Source organism: Loxodonta africana, chromosome 1 (assembly GCF_030014295.1).
Source record: "Loxodonta africana isolate mLoxAfr1 chromosome 1, mLoxAfr1.hap2, whole genome shotgun sequence".
In the NCBI taxonomy this organism is placed as follows: Eukaryota; Metazoa; Chordata; class Mammalia; order Proboscidea; family Elephantidae; genus Loxodonta; species Loxodonta africana.
In genome coordinates, this window is record NC_087342.1 from 25,145,775 (window position 1) to 25,169,514 (window position 23,740).

General features: G+C 39.1%; 1 protein-coding gene across 2 annotated transcripts in view; it reads right to left on the bottom strand.

Annotated features, from left to right (window-relative positions):
* The window catches only part of TP63 (tumor protein p63), a 156,842-nt gene that overhangs the window by 14,149 nt on the left and 118,953 nt on the right, over nucleotides 1–23,740 (bottom strand). Inside the window, exons 4-10 of one of the 2 annotated variants that reach the window (XM_023551622.2) lie at nucleotides 18,964–19,150; nucleotides 16,549–16,664; nucleotides 15,030–15,139; nucleotides 14,217–14,353; nucleotides 11,057–11,139; nucleotides 8,385–8,521; nucleotides 1,645–1,989 (exon numbers count right to left, since the gene is read on the bottom strand). In XM_023551622.2, the coding sequence (XP_023407390.1) occupies nucleotides 1,875–1,989; nucleotides 8,385–8,521; nucleotides 11,057–11,139; nucleotides 14,217–14,353; nucleotides 15,030–15,139; nucleotides 16,549–16,664; nucleotides 18,964–19,150 (885 nt within the window). In that variant the 3' untranslated portion in view covers nucleotides 1,645–1,874. Of the gene's footprint in view, nucleotides 1–1,644; nucleotides 1,990–8,384; nucleotides 8,522–11,056; nucleotides 11,140–14,216; nucleotides 14,354–15,029; nucleotides 15,140–16,548; nucleotides 16,665–18,963; nucleotides 19,151–23,740 lie in introns of those variants that run through there. The other variant, XM_023551621.2, reaches the window with a different exon arrangement.

Here is a 23,740-nt window from a genome sequence, read left to right on the forward strand (position 1 = left end):
CTACTAGATTAATTATTTTTATGTAAAACAATTTATCAAGCTTGTAAAAGGAATGACTCAAAACTCAGAACATAGTGTAATTTTTAAAAAGGCTTTGGACAAGGTCCATTACAGATTTCTGGTTGAATATTTGCTAATGCCTTCATCATGCAAGCCATTTGATTCAATAAATCTGGATTTGGTTTAAACTCCTTTCAGTAAATTTGTGAATTTAAGATACAACTTGAGGCTGGTTTGGAGATGTCAACAAATGATACTATGGTGCCTGGCTCCCTACAACAAAATTAAACATGCATAGACCTAAAATATATTTTTAAGTTAGTTTGGGCATTGTAATTGATTCTTTGAATTGCTGACCCTGGTACAGAGTGCCTTAAATTAAAACAATCACATACTGATGGAAGTGTAGACAGAACCAAAGTAATTATTATTCTTGTTCTTTAGACTATACATAACTTAAATGAAAATATTCTAGAATTTAAGACAAACAAAAAAAAAAAAACAAAAAACAAAAAAAGGCCAGAGAGACAGAAAAGAAAGAAACTTCAAGATAAACCAAGATGCAAAATTTTATTGAAAATTGAAATCACACATCCATAAAACAACAGCCTCAATAACAAGAAAGCATTGCCAAGGTGACACGGAGTAAAAGAGCTGGTGATCCAGTCTGGGGAGATGGGGAAGGAAGGATGTCTTTACAGTCTTTATACTATTGTTTTAAAATATGTCTTACAAAAAGAGAGAGAGATGATCTAAACTCTCTGAGTTAAAGAAAAAAAAGCAATCTGCTTTTTCTATCTTTAATTTCTAGGCCAGGTGTGTTGACTTTAACATTTGTCTACTAGGACTTCACATGACCCAAACATTAGTGTCCTGGACAAATGGGTCTACGTGGAATCAGTAACACGCCTGGGTTGATAGTAGGATAGAGCGAGTGGAGTTCCAATCGAACCAATTAGTCATAGATTTGGTGAGAGGAGTTTCCATCCCTTTTGGACATTGAAAAATAGTATATAAATGCCCAGGGAGTATTGTTGGGGTGTTTTTTATTAAAACCAGAACATGTGTTTACCTGCCTGGGTCTAAACAACTGTTTTTGGAGTAGGTCTCCTGGGTTTCCATATGCAAGGAAGACTTGCATCATATTAGATGCTGACATATATGGTGGAGGTAGGATGGGGCACAGCATTAAGGAACTTTCTACCGACATAGGAGGGGGAGATACTAATAACGAAAGCTCTCAAAAGAAGTCAAGAATAATCCCAAATTGGCTACTTATGGCAATTATCATCTCTCTCTGCCCAGCAGTACACTTGACACCTTAGTTTGTTACTACTTGCAATTTTATTGCATGACCAGCATTAACCAGGCCTGAGTCAGTCACCTGTCATTGACTTATACACAGACAATGGGAACCGTTTGCTCCTTTACTGAAAAAGGCATCTGAAGTTTGAGACCTGCTCAAAAGCTTTTTTTCTGAGGTTTAGAGACACAGAAAGTAACAGAAAAGGATTCCAATAAACATCTTAATGCCCCTCTCCCACTTGGCCCCTCCCTCCCTCCCAAGAAACAAGAAAAAAGAGCTCACAAACACAGTGGTTCCTGACTGACCAATGCTATACCTAAGGATACAAAATGCAGAAAACGTCCTTTCTTGTAAGGTTTTGCGTCCCTTCAAAAGATTTTCTCACTAGTGGCTGTGTGCCTTTGAGCGGTTGGGTCTCTCTGAGCCAAAGTGTCTTCAAGTCTTGCTTATGAGGGCTGGATACACAACACGTGCGCACACACACGCGCACACACACACGCATACCCACATATACACATACACACATGGAAACACAACAAACACACTTTCAAAATGCAGAGATGGGGCTCTACGGGTAGACTGATCGGTTTGGGGGGTTGGAATGTCTAAAGAAGACGTCAGATTGTTTCGGAGTTTCTCTCCGGGGCTCCACAAGCTCATTCCTGAAGCAGGCTGAAAGGAGACTGCAGAGAGGAACCAGAGAAAAGAAAAGATGAAGGCTTAGGACTTCATACTTTCAAATAAACTAAAGACAGAAACACACTCCTCCTACCTTCATGATCATAGCATAGACAGAATCGAATGCCTGGAAACCCACTTGTGCTTCTTCCTTTTATCTGCCTTCTAAATTACTCAAAGTCTTCTCCATCTCAAGATTTTTATGAAGAAGAGATAAGACAGTAGTACTTAATCAAAAGTCTACAACAGAATCACCTGTGAAACCTTTAAAATTCCATTTCTTTGGATCTCTTCTGAGACCAGTCTTGGGCACAGGTATAGGCCATTTTTAACAGGTTCCACAAGTGATTCACATACACACTTTGGTTGAGGACTTCTGACAGATGGGAGGTCAAGGTGCTTAGCATATGGTTTACCGGACTAAATTAATTGAAAAATGGAATGCAGAGACAAGAATATACTTTAGTCTGTCACAAAATGTCATCTGCCCAATTATTATACCTCATTATTGTTCTTGTCTAGCCTAACTAGGAAGTATGAAGAAATACGATCTTATCGGTTTGGGGGGGTGCGTCATCAAGCATTTGCAAAGAACTATTAATGAGCATTTTGTATGTGCCAGATTGAGAAGGATAAATATCTTAATCCTTTCAGTCACAAACTTGGTCTGTAAATGCACAGATCAAACTCATGAAAGCAACTTTTGCATAATTAAGAAATCAATTATGCAACAAGAATGCCAGGAACCAATCCTTTTATTTTGCTAAAAGTTGTGTAATGCCATGAACTGTTGGGAAACTGTTTCCCAGAGCGGCTTTTTGAATCACATTGGATTACTCACTTGAAAGCACAGAGCCATTTTCACTTGGTTAATGCTGGGATTGAGTAAACAATGTCACCAGGGAGAACTGGTATCATCTGAAAATAAAATGCCAGAATACAAAGTAATAGGAATCCAATTTATTGCCCACTACAGATCAGTGGCTTTTACTCCTTGTTTGCATATTAAATTTGGAGAATTGTCTTGAAGCAAGGATAGCATGAGACATCATGTGCTACAGATATTGGATTAGTGTTCTAGTTATGATAAGAGCATATGTGATACAGATATCGAACAAGTGTTCTAATTCTGATAAGACAAGGATTCAATCTTTGAGACCTAGAACTGAGGACAGTTCTGCAGCTAGCTGTGAGAACTTAGAAAACTGATTTAATCTCTGAGTTTAATTAATCTTTCTGAGTTTCTCTTCATCACTAACTCAGGGCTCATAAATCTCTCCCCTGACTACTTCATAATGTAGCTGTGAAGTTCAAAAGTAACACTGTCAATTTTAAGAGCTTGTGCAACTCCATGACCTGTGAGGCTGAACGATAGGAAATGGTCATCTCTTTTTGACTTATAAAACTGGCAATTTCAAATATTCTGTAAATGTGGAGGATTTCTAAGTCAAACTAAGAATGATGGGATTAATAACTTCTATCAGTTTGAATATTTGTGTCCTCTGCTGACTTCTACATTGACAATCCTGAAGATACTGCTTGTTCTCCCTCAGATGCACTGAATTTGAGGGAAAAATACCAACATACTTGAAGATGATCATAGCCAGATGGGCTTAAAGCCACAGGACTTTCAGTTGAAATAACAAGGATAGATACCAGTTAAAGGATACATAGACAGAATATTGAAAATGGATGTTTGGTTTAGTTTTATTATTACAGCTTTCTTAAGTAAGGAAGCAGAACAAAATATTGCAGAAAGCTTTATGTCCTAAGTCTGATTCTAGTCCTAGCTTTATTATGAAATGGCTATGATATCAAAGCTACAGTTCACTGTCTCAGCTTCCTCAACTATAATATGAAGGTGCTAGAACAGGATATAGTCTTGAATATACCATTCTGTTCCAACATTCCATTCTTCTCTGGCTTGCATTATTAACGAGCCATAGTCATCAATTCATCAAAAAACAAAAGGAAAGACTAAGGGTACCTCAGGATGTCAAAGATTTGTATTACAATTCAAAGGAAATTCATCATGTAGGTACGCAAAACTATTTGCCAGATGAAAGCAAGACTCAGGCTAAGTGAAATTTTAACAAAGTGACAGTGACATGAGACCAGGATGGAAGCCAAGCAGCAAAATAAGCTTCGGTAAAAGATGAAAAGCAAAGAGTACTGGTTGGAAGTACAGAAGTCAAAAGATTACTGAGTAGGTCTCAAGTGATTTCTGCAAAGCTGTCTTAAGAGTTAATGTCCTTCCCCGGCAGTCATGGTCCCCAAACCTTCCATTGGTCCAGGACAGGAACCATTCCTGAAGCCAACTCGTCAGACATGGATTGGACTGGACAATGGGTTGGAGAGAGATGCTGATGAGGAGTGAGCTACTTACAACAGGTGGACACTTGAGACTATGTTGGCATCTCCTGTCTGGAGGGGAGATGGAAGGGCAGAGGGGGTTAGAAACTGGCAAACTGGTCACAAAAGGAGAGACTGGAAGGAGGGAGAGGGCTGACTCGTTAGGGGGAGTAAATGGGAGTTTGTAGTAAGGTGTATATAAGTTTATATGTGAGAGACTGACTTGATTTGTAAACTTTCACTTAAAGCACAATAAAAATTATTAAAAAAAAAAAAAAAGAGTTAATGCCCTTGAAAATATGAAGGGAGGCAAGTACCACTCTAGTGTAGAGATTGAGTTCAACCTGTTCTCCCATTAGATTTCAGCTTCTAGAAACATAATCTCCTATACTGATACCACTGTGGACCAATCAACTAAAAATTTCTTCATGAATGATGCAAAGTCTCCTTGCATCCATAACAATTCGATTCATAATCACTCAGTGTCAAATCTATCTTCCATAAAGCCTATGATCATGAAGGTAATTGTGAAGGAAATTAAAAAAAAAGAAAACCATGCACAAATGAATAGCAAACAGAAAACACTGGGGTGAAACTAATAGAAGTAATTAAACTGAAAATCCTGCTACCTTATAGAAAGTGTATTCACTTCCCACTAACCTTCCCTCTACTCTAAAGAAAAATACAAAATTGATTCCTTACCAGCATAAAATAGGTACTAAGTATTTGGAAAAGAAATTATAGGCATTTTCCAAGCTGGTGATTGCCAGGCAATTAGATTTCCAATTTTTCTTTGTGTAATCATTCTTGCTCTTTCTTGGAAATTTGCATGAAAATAAAAGAAACTAAAAAAACCCAGCTGAAGAATATGGCAACCAGAGAATTTACATAGCTTTTTTTATAATAACCACTGTGGACCCATGTATACATAACGCTTCAAAGGCATACTTAGACCGAATGTCTCTATTTTGCAAAGATCTCATTTTTCAGTCTGTTAGATTTCCATGCATAAGTTATCACAGCTGAGGTTAGCTCTCACACACTGTGGGACATCATCTCAAAAACATGCATATGACACTTGTTAATGAACACACCAGGAAAATATTTGGCTACTAATTCCTCCCTATTTGTTTGAGGTCACATAAGTTAAAAAAAAAAAAAAAAAGGTGAGAATATATCCCTAAATTCTTCTGTGTTTTTAAAAATAACACAGTTTTAAGATTAATTTTCTCCTTTGGTAAAATAAGATTGATTTATGAAACATGGATTGCAAAAATTTTTCCTTTAGAACAATGCCTGCCAATCAGACAGTAAGCATTGGATAAACTATCGTATGGGAACACTGGGCTATGTACTTTTATGTATGCCATATAAACAAACACAAATATAAATATCACATGCCCCAGGCTGACTGATGTTAACTCTCTTGACTTGTAAAGTCTCCAAAACAATGCCACTTAACTATTCCCTTTATTTCATGATCTTTAGAAGCTGTTTAAAATTGTTCTATTGACTTAGACAATGCTGAGAACAAACTTCCAGAACATTCCTAAGATTGAAAAGGTTTTCTGGTTAGGAGTTCACCATTTTAAACTCTGTGATGGCAGGAATCCCATCTTCCTCCTCTTTATCCTTAATGTTCTCACAGAGCAGATTTTCAATAAAGGTTGGTTACATTAATCAAATCAAGTCTCTGATCCTTATCTGACAATGGGGTTTCATCATTAAATGTATTTTGTGTCTCCATGGGCATGTCTACCTTCCTTGGACAACAGAGATCTCTACCGAAAGCTGCTGATGTTTTGTTAGATAAGGAAATATAACTTGAAAAATCTCATTAAGATTAGCTAAAATCTTTAATACCACTCTACCTTAGAACATAATAGTAGCTTCCAAACAGTAAAATCAAACCAACTCTGAGCCTCAAGAAGCAAAGAGAGAAATGTCACTCCTGTCTGGAAAACAGGACTTGGCAAACTACAGTGAGTATGGTCCATGAGCTAAGGTTGATATATTTTAAAATGGTAGAAAGACATCAAAAGAAGTGTAATAGTGTGTGACACATGAAAATTACATAAGGTTTTATTTGTTTATGAAACTTCATTTGTTGTCTATGGCTGCCTTTGCACTACAGTGGCAGAATTAAGTAGTTACAAGAGACCACATGGACTAGAAAATCTATGATATTTACTACTTGCCTTTTTCTGAAAAAAAAGGTTTGTTGACCCCTGTCCTAGGTAGTCAAACCTTTTAAGCCATACCACATAATAAGCTACAATTTGGCCTGACAGAATTTTTTCCTGTTAACTGGAAAAAAGACAGGAAACAGTAATTATTGTAGGGCAATTCTGTCAGCATGATCTGCTAATGGATAATTCTTCTGAGGTCATTTTGGCTGAACCAAATTTTTCCAGAGTGAACGGGAGGCAATTTGGGACTGCTTCTTAATCGCTTACTGGCATGCATATCTTGGGAAAGGCATTATCCCCTCTGGGTTTCCCTTTCTTTGTAAATGATGTTACAGGTCTCCATTTCTTTGATCTCCGTTGTATTGTTTTATGAGAATTCAAAAGGTTTTGCACTGGAATATGTTGACATATATTCCTGCCTGATAGCTCCAATAATCCATAGAATTGGCAATTCTGTCTGCAACTCTGAGTTCTAATTCACCTTTGGAATACTCAGTGTTGCCAAGGACCTCATTAAGCTTTCTGCTCAGTCTCACATATAAGACTATATAATTATAATTTACAAAACTTTCATGTTAAAAGCAAATGGTGGGCGAAAGTGTCTTAAATGCTCAACTAGCCTAAAGTCCTTTGAAGAGAGAGTACAATTCTTTTCTGTTCCTCTCCTGCCCGCCCCGTACCCCATAGCCAGCAGAGAGTCAGGAGGTACTTCCTCTCTATCAGAAACACATTCCAGCCTCCTCAACTGCATGCATGTTTAAATAATGAACCCTCTTTGTTAAACTTCCCATAACTATCTCTCTATAGTAGCTAACAACATATCAGAAAAGAACCATTATTTCTTGTTTGTTTACATTTCTATTTTAAAGACAATCTTTGCCTTAGGCAGGAGAGTTTGGCTTCATTTCTTTTTCCTGAAGAGTAGAGTCAAATGTTTGAATTATTTAAATAGGCACAAATTATATATATTTTACATTTCTCCACAGAGATTCTGGCAATACTTTCAGTATAAATATAATATTTTAATTAAGCCAGGAAATGAGTATTCTTAACCACAGAAGGGTAAGCACAAACAGAGTCTTGAGTCGCCAACTTCCTTCCTTTCATGAGAGCTATTCTATTCTGGTTAGTCATACAACATCACCAAAGATCCAACCATCAGGGTAGAGCTGAATGTATAAATAAGCTGTCATGTACATTCTAATATGGTTGCAAAACCTGGCCCAATTTATCTAAAAATGTATTGCTGGAAGGCAGTCTAGAGCAGGAATGCTAAACCACGGCAATGTAATGCTATTTGCCCTTCTGTGCCCAAGCATTTTCCCAATGAGCCTGCAGTCCGTCTCAGAATTCTTCTCAACATGACGTTCAAAGAGGTCACTCTATAGGAAAACCTATTTGCTATCCCTCACTTACAGCAGCTTCCCCAAAAGTGAATTTTGTGCATCCCAGGAGATATACAAGGCAATCCACTGGGATGAGGGAAGTGTATCCATTTTAAAATATATACATTATTACATAAATAGAGTATGGACTCAAAATTCTTATACTGATAGATGTGGTTGGAGCTGAGCAATAGAGAAGAAGAGAACTAACACTGTTAGTGTGGGTCTCTTTGGAATTCACCTGAAATGGTTTGGATTCAATTTCAGAACATGGGTGGAACTTCAGGAAGGTCGTGATTAGAGGCATGGAAGGCTGACGTGGAAAAAGGAGCCCCACGCCAGCTCATCTGACATGATGACCATCTGCTCTCTCACACCACAGCTTCTGCATAGCCTATCAAGCACCCTATTGCTGACCCAAATGAGCAGCCACTCCTGTTCAGCCCTCCTAAAATGGCGCACGGCCACACTCACTGTTTCTGAAGTAAGTGTTGGTGCTGCTGCTGCTGTTGCTGCCTGTATGTTTCAATCGTGTGCTGTGGAAGGTACTGCATGAGCTCCAGGGACTCTTTGATCTTCAACAGCATTTCATAGGTCTCACGGCCCCTCACCTACGGAAGTGAGCAGGAGGAAAAATAAGGACAAACGCAGATCTGTAAAACTATTGCAGTACTGTTGATTCTCCTTTTCATGGTGGGCTCTATTCTACAAAGTCACCATGAACACTAAATTAGTCAATCCTGAACCACGCATGGCTCCTTGGAAAAATACAGGTTCTTGTGGGCTTCTGATCTCAACAATTTTGTCAACCAATCCATGTGTCACATTGCTTTATGTGTGTTTCTGTTTAAAGACACCTTGTTTAATATATATTGTTGATCTAGTCACATAACTCATGTCTAACAGCACTACAGCTCATGTCTGAACAAAGCTTATCTAACACGTGTATTTTCCCCCAACAGGCATGTCATGGTCTTCTTATGCTTAGGAATACTAGACAGCACTTCTGAACTATGCTTGGGGGCCATTTTAAATAGCAAAGTCACCAAAGAAAAAGCACCAAAGTGTGAACATGTGGCATGAAACACACCATGAAGAGGACACTTGCTTACACAATGAGAACTGAAACAAGAAGGCAGAGCACTGCCCTGTTCAACCTCAGCGGGGAGGGTACATGCTGGGTACGTACATTTTACAAACTTGTGCTGGTCTGCACATGTCTGCAAATGACCACAAAAGGGCCATGAGTACTGATTTTGAAGAAACAAATAAATTTTAGCAGGTAGGTGGATTTGCAAACGTGGAATTCATAAATAATGAAAATTAACTGTATTTACCTCTAGATGGGGCAAGAGTTTTCAGCAAGGGTAAGATAGTCTCTCTTTAAGAGAATCTCTTAAATGCTTTTTAAAAAGTATGAGAAGACCTAGGGTGAGGCAAGTGAGGTGCTTAGGGCACTTGTATGAGTCTGAGAGTGAGTACTTTTTAAAATTTTTCACCCTAGGCACCCCATTTGCCTCAACTTAGCCCTCATCCTGACTATAAGAGGTGGACTTTATCAGAATTCATTAATGGAAAGCTTTTATCTTCCTTTTGTTGGGTTAACTTCTACTCATCCTTCAAAATCCATCTTGCTATCACCTTCTCTGAGAAGCGTTTCCTGATCTCACTCTTTTAGGCCAAGCCTGCTGTGCCTCTACGTATTCCCATAGCCCCATGTCTAGCTCTATTGAAGCATTTATTTCACTATATTATAACTGTTTGTCTCTTCGCTAGAAGTCAAGTTCTTTAAAGGTAAGAAACGTGTCCTGGTGATCTCTGAATGCTCACAGTCTAGCATATTTCCCACTCAGTAAATACTAACTAACCAAACAAAACCAAACCCATTGCCATCGAGTCGATTCCAACTCATAGAGACCCTACAGGACAGAGCAGAACTGCCCCACAGGGTTTCCAAGGAGTGACTGGTAGATCTGAACTACCAACCTTTTGGTTAGCAGCTGTAGCTCTTAACCACTGTACCACCAGGGTTCCACCAATTAAATAAATGCCAAATTAATAGAATTTTTCCTTCACACATAAGTTTGGCCAGGTCTTCACTAAACTTAAGATGTAACTTATTACAGAGTACCTTCTTCATTAATACAAACTGAAATTCCACTTAAAACAATAGCTTTTCAAGTGGTTCCTATCCTTTGAGCTAAAAACAGACGAAGTTTTTGGAATACAGGGTATGTCAGGATAATGTTAACTTAAATTTCACAAGTCCGTTTCTACGTGTAGTCTGGGAAAAAATATACTGAGAATCTTATCTCTTTGTCTGATTGGTCTGCAGTCTGTTGCTGGAGGGTCAAGCCCTAAAGAAGGTGGAGAAGTGGGTATGGCACACTTAAACTTGACAAGTTACTTTAGCTTCAATCCCAGGGCGGTGGCTTCCAGTCAAATCTTCTGGCCCTGTTTGCTCATGCCTTACGTCAATTTAGATGACTGGCACCAAGGGCTATACCAGTCATAAAAAAATTAGCCGCCACACTAGATGGCAAAGACTTAAAGCAATAAGAATTCAAAGAACTGAGACCATGGTCTAGTAAAAGTCACCTTAGTGATCCTGAAAGGGCTAACGTTCCTTGCAGGAGTGAACAATTTTTTTACATAATAATTGAGCTGAGCCTTCTGGCTATTCACATATAATTAAAGATCCTGCCTTGGTTTGCTTTCTTTATCGCACTCCCTAAAAGAAGTCATAGTCAATGCTCTATAATTGCTGTATTATCTACATTGTGAACTCTTTCTAACCAAATGTCTGTCAGAGAATGGTATGGCCATCCTGCCTAGCATAATCTTATCATCCTCAAATAATAAAGTACAAATTAATTTTAAATACCTGGGTAAAAAGAACTCTGTTAAGGAGTTAACTTTGACTGGGTGGATATGTAAGTGGAAGGGCCCAAGCCATTAATATATGCCAAAGCTGTGAAGGGAAGGGATAATTTACCGATTTTGTAAAGAAACATACTCTATGCTTTATGTTACTAGCTACTCTTGCCCTGTCCTATGGCCAAAGACCATCAGAAGATGATCACAGAGTAAAACTCATTCAAAGAAGGTGAAAATGAAACGAAATTGAATACTCCATGGAAACTCACTGGCAAGTATAACAGCTCATCATCTGGGGATCTTCGTTTCTTGATGGATGTCATCTGGATGCCGTGTGTGTTCTGACGAAAAGCTGGCAGGGGAAAAATACAAGTTTTATCCTGGAAACATTTTTGAAGCGATAATACATTTATTTAACAGACAGTAGCATCAGTAAAACCTGTGAGATTAGAGTTTCTAGTCCTAACATCCATTTAATTAGTAGTGATTGTTTTTTTCATTAAGTGTAAACCTCGCTATAAAGAGGAAGGGAAAAAGTGGGGAAGAACAAGTGAAACAAAGAAATTCCAGATGCTGGGAAATGGTCTTTGGTTTAAGTAACCCTGCAGGAGTGTGTCTTTGAATAGCTGTTAAGGAAAGAAAGATAAATTGATTTTGTGATTTCATTTTTAGATCATTCATTTTCAAAAAGATAGATGTATTTTGTAGAGGTTGTCTTGCCAGTGTATTCAGCCTTGTGAGCTTACCATTCCCATTCTAGTACAGATCACATAACTGCTGACAGTTAATTTCATTGTCCAGGACCTCAGTTTTCTCTTTGGTAAAATGAGTGAATTCAGCTGAAAAACCCCTAAGTTTTCCAAAATTAGAAACTATATCCAGGATTCAAAGGACAGAGATGATCCTTCTATCAAAGTTCAGATAATAATCTGTTCTTACTAAAAGTCATAGAGTCATTAATTTGAGACCAATTGTGGTGCTCAGGGAAGAGGATGGGGAATATGCTACCAGGTAGACTTAGAAGTAAAATTAGGATGGATATCTATCTCTATCTCCCTTTCTCTTTCTCTGTGTCTCTACCTACCTATCTATCTATCACTGATTGTTTGAGGAATGATCAGAGAGAGCTTAACAGGAAAAGCAAACCATGCTGAACGGTTAGAACTTGATGGTGAAGGGTTGTTCTAACATTCTATTGTTCTCCTGTAAAATGCAATATGATTTCCATTTCTTCTGGATAATAACTAATGATAAGATCAAACTTTTTTTTTTTTTGGATCAGAGTGTACTGCATTTTAAAATACTTGTTACTTCCAAGTGAAAAGAATGAAACTGGATCCATATCTCACACCATATACCCACATTAATTCAAAATGGATCAAGGGTATAACGTGAGAAGTAAAACTATACAACTCTTAGAAGAAAACATACAGTAATGCTTCAGGGCCTAGTTTTTTTTTTTAGCATCTGATAAAATTATCAATATTTTAAAGAATTTTCTAGTTTACTTTTACCTTTATTAATATTTATTCTTTTATCCATGACTGTTTTTCATTTCTTTTCTTCTTTGGTTAAATATTATTATTTTAACTTTCATTATTTTTTTTTAATTTTATTTTTGGTGAAAATATACACATCAAAACGTAAAACGTGCTTCTATTTAACAATTTCTATACATATTGCTCAGTGACATTGGTTACATTCTTCAAATTTTGTCAACATTCTCGTCATTTCTGCTCTGATTGTTTCACCTCCATTAATTTAGACTCACTGCCCCCTAAACTTCTCATCTATGCATTAGAGTTACTACTGTTCTTTTGGTCTCTTATAAATAATTTTTTAAAGGAGTACAGTACTTAATGGTGACATTCTTTACTTTTTGAGTTAAATTATTTTGTCGTTGTAGTTTGCTTGTTTGTTTGTTTAAAGATGACTTCACAGGATAGTTTCAAGGTTTAAAGAGTATCCCAGGGCAATAGTCTCAGGGGTTCCTCCAGTCTCAATGAATCCAGTAAGCCTGGATTCTTTGGGAAGTTTAAGTTCTGTTCTACATTTTTTCCCTTTTTATCAGGATCCATCTATTGTGAAGGACCTAGTTTTTAACAATGGATTCTTAGATATGACACCAAAAACACAAGCATCAAAAGACAAAATCGATACAACGGACTACATTAAAATTAAAAACTCTTGTGCATCAAAGGACCTTATCAGCAAAGCCGAGAGACAACCTACAGTTTGTGAGAAAAATTTTGGAAACCAAATATCTGATAAGGGTTTAATATCCAGAACACATAAAACACCTGTAGTGATATCAAGCTTACACAAGCAGCTTTCTAAAGTCAAAATTCACTACAAGTTAGAAGCACATGTGGATCAGTGGTTATCAAACTAAACATCTGAAGTTCTAGGTTTATGGTGGTACAGCTCATGGACAAGGGCATCTGAGGGTGGAGCATGGAGCTAAAGATCACTCTCCAAATTCCACCCCCTTAAACTGGAGATGCTCTGTTTTAATCTACTTTGTTGCATTGCTGGTTCCTTGAAATATTTCATTTCTAAAAAGTTCTCACTGCTAAAAAATGGTTTGAAAACCACTGACCTAAATCATTGGCCTCACTATAGATACAGTCACTGGCCTCACTATAGATAAGGTAACTGAAGACCAAAGAGTGTTACACACATAAAGCTAAGCCTTGATAAAAACGTAGATCTGCAAATGCGCCTGCCTGTGCTTTAGGGAATGCGTTCTTAAATCTCACTGTTCCCATAGTACCCGTTGCTGTCAAGTTGATTCCAACTCATAGTAACCCTATAGGACAGAGTAGAACTGCCCCACTGGGTTTCCAAGGAGTGGCTGGTGGATTCGAACTGCTGACCTTTTGGTTAGCAGCTGTAGCTCGCCATAGCTCTTAACCACAAGCCACCAGGGCTCTGCTCCCATAGTAGGCAGGTGCTATTTTCAGCTCCTATGCTCAAGAACAAAAAGATAAACACCAAAAGATTCAGACAGTGGTTCTCAAACTTTAGCTAGCATTAGAATCACCCAGAGGGTTGACGAAAACACAGATCTCAGGTTATCAGACCTGCAGGTATTGAGTTAGTAAGTCTGAAGCCTGAGAATTTGCATTTCTACCAAGCTTCCAGGTGATGCTGATGCTACTCACCTGTGAATCACACTTTGAGGACCGCTGATCTAAGAAATACCCACTATGGCTACTTGCTTTTGTAAAGGTCTAGCACACAACAAGAATCCTTTTTGGCATCTCCATCAGTAATATAGCTGTGCCCACTGGCTCTGTGGCCACAAGTCAGACTCTGCCTCTAAAGCTCCGGTGCTCTATCATGCTCCTTCTCCAATGTCATCCTTCCCATATCCCCAGTACTCAAGAAGACTCAACCCTACCCCATGTGGTCACTACATCTACTTACGGCGCTTCGTACCATCACCGTTCTTTGTGCTGTCCGAGACTTGCTGCTTTCTGATGCTGTCTTCATCTGCCTTCCGGTCTCGTCCTGGGCAAGCACAGATCCGGGCCTCGAAACAGCGTCGGCCCAGGACTTGCCCACTAGGAATTAGAAAAGAGGGGAAGAAAGGGTTAAAATTAAAAAAAAAAGATTAAAGTCTCCTGGAGTTCTCCCACTTCCATTTCTGCTGCTGGCCATTTCCAGTGCACCACCACCAGCAGCTCAGCCATTGCTGCTTTGAGGATGGACCCAAAAGCACTTGGCAGAACACAAAAGTGCTGAAATGACATAAGCAATGTTAGTAAATAACTTTTCATTTGTTCTGCAAAGAACCTCCAAGCCATTAACTGAACAGCTGTATATGGCTACATATTTTGAAGGAAACTTGAGTTAAGCCAGTAGATGTCTCAGGATAAAATTCCCTCAGGCAGCCCAGACTTATTCAAAGAAACTGTTAAATGGCTTGGGGGCCACATGAAAGCAAACACTGTCTAATCGAACAATTCCAGTCAAAAGTCGAGAATTCAGGTATGAAACAACTTGCACATCTTCCTGGGCCTTTTTTTTTTTTTTTTCCTCCTTTTCCCTTTACCCACCATCTTCTGTCTCCACCTTCTTAGATCCTTCATACGTTTGCAGCAAAGCTTTACAACACCAAGGACAAAATCAATGGTATCTCTCTGCTGCACATGCAAATTAGTGATAAAGCAAAAACAACTTCGCTTTGCCCTCTGCCCATGCTTTTTGTAGAATGACAATTCTGTACATGCCACTTACTCTCTGGTTTCCAGAGTGACAATGATTAAAATTGGACGGCGGTTCATCCCTCCAACACAACTGCTGTTACACATGAAATTGTACAAGACTGTCGTGAATTCAGTGCCAACCTGAACACAAGGGGAAAAAGAGCCTGTGTTAATGATGGTTTGAACTACTGTTTCATTCTAAGCTCTTACCTCTGTCTAAATAATTCCACCATTTTTTTTAACTTGTGCTTTAAGTAAAAGTTTACAAATCAAGTCAGTCTCTCGTATAAAAACTTATATACACCTTGCTATGTACTCCTAGCTGTTCTTTCCCTAATGAGACAGCACACTCCTCCTCTCCACCCTGTATTCCCTGTGTGCATTCAGCCAGCTTCTGTCCTCCTCTGCCTTCTCATCTCCCCTCCAGACAGGAGCTGCCCACATAGTCTCATGTGTCTACTTGAGCCAAGAAGCTCATTTCTCACCAGTATCACTTTCTGTCTTATAGTCCAGTCCAATCCCTGTCTGAAGAGTTGGCTTCGGGAATGGTTCCTGTCTTGGGCTAACAGAAGGGCCCGGGACCATCACCTCCGAGGTCCCTCTAGTCTCAGTCAGACCATTAAGTCTGGTCTTTCCATGAGAATAAATAATTTCACTTTTGATGAAGTAATAGACCTCTTTAGAGGCAAGGCAAACTCTGAAACCCATTACAGATTCCTCATTGCTTTTCCTCTGGGGAAGTGTAAAGCTAAGGCTTGCACCATTGGACATTATATTAGGTGAGATAGGCTGTAACAGATACATGATTTTGACCCTGTTCATTAGCAAGCTGATACTTATCATCCAAGTCAAACGGGCTAAACCACACACATGAATATCACCAGAAAGGGAGAGCTGAAAATTTACCAAAAATAGTGGAAATGCTCCAAGAACATTTTCCTCATTTGGATTAACAGTATAACATAGATTTGAATGCACACTTCCATCAATAACATCCTGCATCTCAAAAGGTCCTCAGAATTAGATCACCTAGTCCAAAGTGCTCATTTATGGATGAGGCAACTGAAGCCCAGAGAGAGGGTCATATGACAAAGGTCCACACAGCAAGCCAAAGGACTATGGGCTTGCTACTCCAGTGTTCTTTCCACCACACCACTCTGCCTTTACAAATCTGCCACCTCTTCTTTCCAATTTCAGTTGAGAGACTCCTCTTAGGCTCTCCCATTTGCAGTCTAATAGGAGGATACTTGGATCCAGCATTGGTGCACAGCTACTACCAGCTCCACTGCCAATCAAACTCTCTGGATAAAATAATGTCATGTATGAACCCAACTGCCAGTTCCATTATCATCTGCCTTTAGGAACGTGGGAACAAAGCCATGTTACCAAGTTAATTTGGTGTGAATTTAGGAGATAGAGCAAAGGCATGTGGAGAAGAGGAGGAGGTCACATATTTGAAGACAAGGACTAAGACAGTGACAGATGCTAGAAAAACTCTGTATCACCCAAAGAGCTGGTCTCTCCAATCTGCCGAACCCTCATCTTCTTACCTGGGGTGGCTCATAAGGTACCAGCACACTCTGTCTTCCTGTGATGGGATCTTCTACATATTGGGCATGGCTGTTCCCTTCTACCCGAATCAAATGACTAGGAGGCGCAATCTGTCCTGTAGAACAAAGAAAGACAAGAGTTAGCTCCTGGACCTCAAAACAAATAAAGCAAAAGGAAACAACATGGACAGAAGGTTGGTGGTCAAACAAATGGTTTGTGTCATCAAGGGAATATACATCCTCGGAAAAGACAGATCCTGTTGCCAGATATCTAATATATGAAGACATCTCAAGTTTTATAGTAATAGAAAGGACCAGAACGCTTATCCGTATCTGAGAGCGTAGTCTGTGTTTCTGGTGTTTAAGGTTAACAACGCCAGCATTTTACAGAACTCTGTGCCTACATCTGTGCCTCAGTCCCTGGAGACAATTTTGCCAGCTTCCCTGGGAGATGGAAGGAAAAAGATCAAGTTAAAAAAGCAGTTTTATTAAAAAACTGGCTAGCTTCTTTGTGCTTAAAGGACCCCTAGGTTGGGGGACAAGAAAAGTCAAGCAAGTTCTAAAATAGCCTAGGCAAAGTTTCACAAAACTGTGATCCTTGGTAGAGCTCCAAAAGAAAGAAACTGTCCCAAGAACTGGGAGCCATAAAGGTGCTCTTAATCTTCGGCCATGTATTCCCACTCTAAAAAAAACTCCTCAATAACAGTAAAAAGCTTAGTGTGTAAAGACAGCCTCTGCAGCAGAATATTAAAAAAAAAAAAGGTAAAAACTATTGTGTTAAACAATGAGACTGCAGTTCAGAATAAATAGCTATGTCACCTCGATGGAACACAGGACAGTTATGTAAAATTATTACAAATCCCAGTTACATGGAATAATTTTTATGGCCTACTCTTAAGTGAAAAGCAAGATACAAATATATGGACAGTCCAGCCAAGTAGATAAAACTAAACACATTGCCACTGAGTTGATTCCAACTCATAGCGACCCTATAGGACAGAGTAGAGCTGCCCCATAGGGTTTCCAAGGAGCGGCTGGTGGATTTGAACTGCTGACCTTATGGCCAACAGCCGTAGCACTTAACCACTGTGCCACCAGGGCTCCAATGTAGATAAGGACTAGAAATAAATGTGCAAAATATAGTTGTGTTAAGGTGGAAAGATTTTCACTTTCTCTTTTTTAAATTTCTACCCATTCTTTTTTTACTTTTTTAATTTTTCTCTCCCATCTATTATATTCTCTATTTTCACACATTCTTGCTACCTGTAAATCTTTTTATTTTTAATTCTCAGCCCTCTCTCAGTCTCTCCATGTCCTGCATTTATTAGGATATTTTCTATATAAAGTATTCCAACTTCCAATCCCTCATGTCCCCTCATTACTATTTAATGGTTCCTAATGGCACTGGATTTGGTTTTTTTATTTAACCTGTCTCTTGTCCTTCCTTTCCATTTTTGGGAACTCACTGCTTAGCCTCTTTTCACAGAAACATTACAGTATCAGATCTAAAGGGAACACTTGGAAATAATGACCTCTTCTGCAAAACAATTGTTGGATCTGAGGCTCAGAAGTCTGCTAAAAAGGCTAAGAGGGCCAAGAAAGAGTATGGCTAAGATTTATCCATGGTTAGAGCCTGAAGATGGCCCTCAAGATAAGATGTTTGCTCCTCCAACTCCTGGTTCTTCACTTTACTGTCCCACCTCCCACATATCTTCTGTTTACTCTTCTAGATCTTCTATTTACTCCTCTTATGCATTATTTGGAAACCCCGGTGGCATAGTGGTTAAGTGCTACGGCTGCTAACCAAAAGGTCGGCAGTTTGAATCCACCAGGTGTTAGTTGGAAACTCTATGGGGCAGCTCTACTCTGTCCTATAGGGTTGCTATGAGTTGGAATTGACTTGATGGCAGTGGGTTTGCTTTTGATTTGGTATCCATTATTTGCCTTTTCATATCTTGTTCTTTCCTCTTCCAGTTTTTCATTATTCCTCTCCATTTATGCTCCTTCCTCTAACCCTCCCAGGTCTTTATTAGTCTAGCTTTGAAAGCCATTCTGGCAAAGTCCTTAAAGCTGAAGAGTACTCTAGCCTGGGCTGAGAAAATCGGCTGCCATTTTCTTCTCCTTCCCCATATCCTTACCAAAATTATAATAGTAGTAGTAATAAAGGTACCAGTAGGGAGTAGGGAGCCAAGTCTAGGTCATCTAGTAATTACTAAAATTAAACAGTCCAACCATTTTGAGAGCCATACATTTCTTTACCATGATTCTCAGACACTGTCAGCCGAGACAGCAGACTGAGTTGCTGTCAGATTGCAGAAGTCTGAACCAGGAAGGTAGGCCTTAAACAAAAATCCCCCCAGGATCTCTACTTTCAAGAAGCTTAATTGAACAGCTAGAGATTTCAGTTGTCCTTACCCTCATTGAATTCACGGCTCAGCTCGTGATTGGGGCACCGTTTCACCACCTCAGTGACATGCTCAGCTTTCTTGTAGACAGGCATGGCACGGATGACGGCGCCCTGAGGAGGGGGGGTCATCACCTTGATCTGGATGGGGCATGTCTTTGCAATCTGGCAGTACAGCTTCTTCAATTCAGTGGAATACTGCATAGAGACAGGATGGAGGTGGGGGGAAGGAAAGAAATGACAGGAGATATTAATAATCCAAATCAAAACAAAACAACAAAAAAAATGTCCACTTTTTATACCCTTTATATCTGCATATTTACCATTGGTGAGAACTACCTGATGGTGTAGTGGTTACAATCTATGGCTGCTAACCAAAAGGTCACCAGTTCGAATCCACCAGGCGCTCTTTGGAAACTCAATGGGGCAGTTCTACTCTGTCCTATAAGGTTGCTATGAGTCGAATCGACTCGATGGCAGTGAGTTTGGTTCGGTTTTTGATATAGCTACATGACATCCAGCAATCTTATCAGCATGAGTTATATTATAAATCAAATTAATAGGTATTTTGCTATTTTAAATGAAGTCATACATTTATGAAAGGTTTCACATTTGTCAAAACACACTTATGTCGTCAGTCCCTGTTATCTTCTTTTTGGGGTGAAGAATCCTCGGCTTAGAGGAGTTCCAATGGTTAAATGCCATGAGCAGCTTCATCGGTTAACAGAAACTAAATGAAAATACAGTGTTCTCATGTACGGGTGATATTAAATAACAAACCACAAAGACAGCTTTCTGCTGAGCAAATTCTAATGAACCTTGCCCTGGCAATACTCCAGAGAGATTCATAAGAATTAGGATACAAACAATTAAACAAAAATGGAATATCTGGCAGAGTTTGAAGAGATTGTACCTGAGGTCAACCAACCAGAAAATTGCAATACCAGAGCTCCATGAAACTACTGCACTTACCTCCTTACGTCACAGTGTAAGAGAATGGGAGAGCTAGAAGGGGCATTTGACCCTGTTTTGGTCTTACGCTTTCATGAAAAAAGGACTAGCCTAATGACACACAGCCAATTAGCCATTGAAATTGGCCATTGAAAACCCTACAGAGTACAGTTCTACTCAGACACACGTGGGGAGGGCGGCATGGGTTGAAATTTTTTTTTTCCTGGATGTTGTTTCCCATTCTTACCTTTGAACTACAGTGGAAAGCCTCCATTCTAAGTCTCACACTATGTTAAACCTTATCAACCCTGTTCTCTGGGTCAATGCCCCATCACTATTCCTACTCAGTCCGGTGCTGGGGTGAAACCACCCAGGCACTGGAATTGCTGGCCAAGGCTGGGACACCTAGTAACACTTTTCCAAACAAACAGTAACACACGTATACATGCACACGCAGAGGTGGCAATGCTAAGATGGCAGCAACATCTTTCCAGGGAGAAAGACATGGAAAAAGCAAGAGCCAGAATGGCAAAAGGATAAATTATCGATATGTGCTAATCCAACTCTGACTAAAGACAAATATCCTACCAAAAAGCACATTAAAAAAAACGTTGCTTTTGAAATAGAATCTTTATTTAAACAATCTTTCTGTCTCTCCCAAGTATTTCAGCTCTATGAAATTTTCAGTTAAAAATTTCCCAACGTTAGAAATGAATTGTGTAATCACTTCTCTGTGCCCACAGGCCAAGGATTAAATGCAGCAGAAGGGTTTTACGTAGCTTGCAGGAATAAGAAACACGCCAAAACTCTGTTACAAAAATAAAATTCTAGTTGGGAAACACTGAATTCAATCTAGACAGATATGTTTGCTTGCATGTTTTTAAACGAATGGCTTTACAAACAAAGGCATTGTCTTCGGACAGGTTAAGAACTCACATTTACTGAAAAGGCTAACAGAAAATCCTATCCATTTGTGTGCTAGTTAGATCCACTCTCACCATGAGTTTCATGGAAAGATGACTGAAAAATAAGTCTGTCAGCTAATACCCCAAGGCCTAAGCAAAAAAGGTGTCCTTCCAAGTATATGAAAATTGCAAAATAGGATTGTAAAAAAAAGAAGGGTAAGCGGTCAGAGTAGAACAGTTTCTTAAGAGAAACATTACATTTCAATGACTGATATACTTTACATCAGGCTTGACAGACTAAGATGTAAAGTCCTCAGAGTAAAGTTACAAAACAAAAACTAAAACAAAAAAAACCTGTTGCTGTTGAGTCCATTCTTACTCATAGCAACCCCATAGGACAGGGTAGAACTGCCCCACTGAGTTTCCAAGGAGCACCTGGTGGATTTGAACTTCCAACCCTTTGGTTAGTAGCTATAGCACTTAACCACTAAGCCACTAGGGTTTCCTGAGAATAAAGTTAGGCACCATCAAGTGTTAATTCTCAGTCATTCTCTGAGTGGGGAGTGGGGAATCTCATTTCTGTGTTTAAATAATGACAAATAACAGCTTCTACCACTTACTCAGGAATGGTGAAAGGAAATGTAATACCTTCCCACAACACTATGGTGACGGTATTACAGGTATACAACCTCTTACTTGGAACACCTGGGGCAGATGTTTCAGAATCAGAATTGGTTAAGTTTTAGAAAGGGAATAAAGTACGTTACCACATATAAACATCTCCTTCAGGATTTAGGGCAGCACCCTATAATCACACGTTAACATTTTGACAGAACTGATGAACATTCACACTCACTTGGAAATGCCTAAAAATAGCCTGGCTAGCCAGGTTTCACCTACCACAAAGTGAGTTTGCCACAAACCTAAGGGGGGGGAAAAAAAAATTAACACAGCAACTTTTGGTCTTCAGAGCTCCTTAAATTTCAGAATTGTGGATAAAGAATTATGAACCCGTATTACTGTCTCCATTTTATAGATAAGAAAAGTTAAGACAGAAAGGATTTGCCAGGGTCACTCAGAACAGCCAGTTAGTTAGCAACCAGCACATAAGAGTCTGTCCTCCTCCTATGACAGTCTCTCTTCTACGTTCTCTTGGCTCCAGAATACAACTTTTGTACTATTTACATTTTATTTCTAATTCCCAATGTTGTGGTTCTTTTCTGAATTGACTTGGACTTTCTACAGTCTTCCCTAACATTAAAATGGAGCTCAAAAGTGGTCTACTTAACAACAATTACTCGCTATTTCTCAGGATAATGTTTGGTCCCTTAATTTCCGGCAAGGTAGCAGGTGATGAGTTGATAGAACCCTGGGCTAGGAGGAAGCAGACCTGTACTCTAGTACAGCTGTCTTCTAAGCTCATACTACAGTCCAGGTCTGCTTCCCTCTAGCCCAGGGTTTTATCGACTCATAGCTGTGTTCTATTATGGCTCTGTGTAATTCAAGACTAAGGTTCTACCCTTTAACATGGCTTATGAGGACTTTATAAGGCCCTTCAGGCTCTGGCCCCATCTTATCCTCCCATAAATCCCTTTCCCTCACATCTCTCACTCCATGTTCTACTCATACAAACCTCTTAATGCCTCAAATACACCACAGGTTTATCACTCACAATTCAAATATGATATTCCCTGTCTGCGACATTCACGGTTTTCCTCTGTTCTCCACCCGATCCCAGGACAATTTAGATGTCAGTCCCCAGCTAGAACTGCACCTGGCACTACAGACCATGTTTTCCAATTTTAGTGATGAGGGCTTCGTATTTGACTACATCAAAATATCTGACCAGGGCTAACTTCCATTACATTTATTGCTTTTGGTTAAAGTATCAGATCTGCCATTCAGAACTGAGAAAGGTATGAAGTGGTCTGGCAGAATCAGTTCTTTAAAAGGTCAAGACTCTGCGACTCCATTTGCTTTACTGTTTGCAAATTGGTTCCATGACAACTTTCAACAGTTTTCCAGCACTAAATCCCGTCTCCTGGACCTACAGTGTATTAATAATTTCTTAGACTTGCCCTGTTTCCCTTATCCTTTACCAACTAACAGTCACTCTCATCTTTTCTAATTTGTTTTTTATAATAACAACATCATGTACGCATGGAAATCTGAAAAAAAAAGAAATATGGAACATATTTTTCCTATCCAGAGACATACACCATTCGTGTTGTAGACTTTTTTCTATACACACACACACACACACACACACACACACACCCCTTTATTCAAACTGGGGGCATATCATAGTTTTGTTTTTTTTTTTAATTTGACATCTCATGAGCATTTTCTAATTTAAAAATATGATTTTTAGTGGTTCAATTATATCATCAAGAAGAGATGTACCGTAATTTTATTTAATCATATCTTTCTTATACAGTATATATTTTACTCCAGCTTAGAGATATTTAAAATAACACTGCATAGCACAATTTAGTACTTTTAAGGTACATACTTGAACTTAACTCTAGAAAGTTTTTTCCCTTCGGTGAACAGTAAGACAGTACACAACACTGGGGAAGCTGGCACAACTTGTACAAGGCAAGGGCATGGAAGCTCCATAAAAGACACATCCAAACTCCCTGATGGACCAAACTGCTGAGCTGAGGGCTGTGGGGACCTTAGTCTCAGGGAACATATAGCTCATTTGTCATAACATAGTTTACAAAGAAAATATTCTACTTTCTACTTTGGTAAGTAGCATCTGGGGTTTTAAAAGCCTGTGAGTGGCCATCTAGGATACTCCACTGGTCTCACTCCTTCGGGAGCAAGGAAGAATGAAGAAAACTATAGACACAAGGGAAAGATTAGTCCAAAGGACTAATGGACCACATCTACCACAGCCTCAACCAGATTGAGGCCAGTACAACTAGAT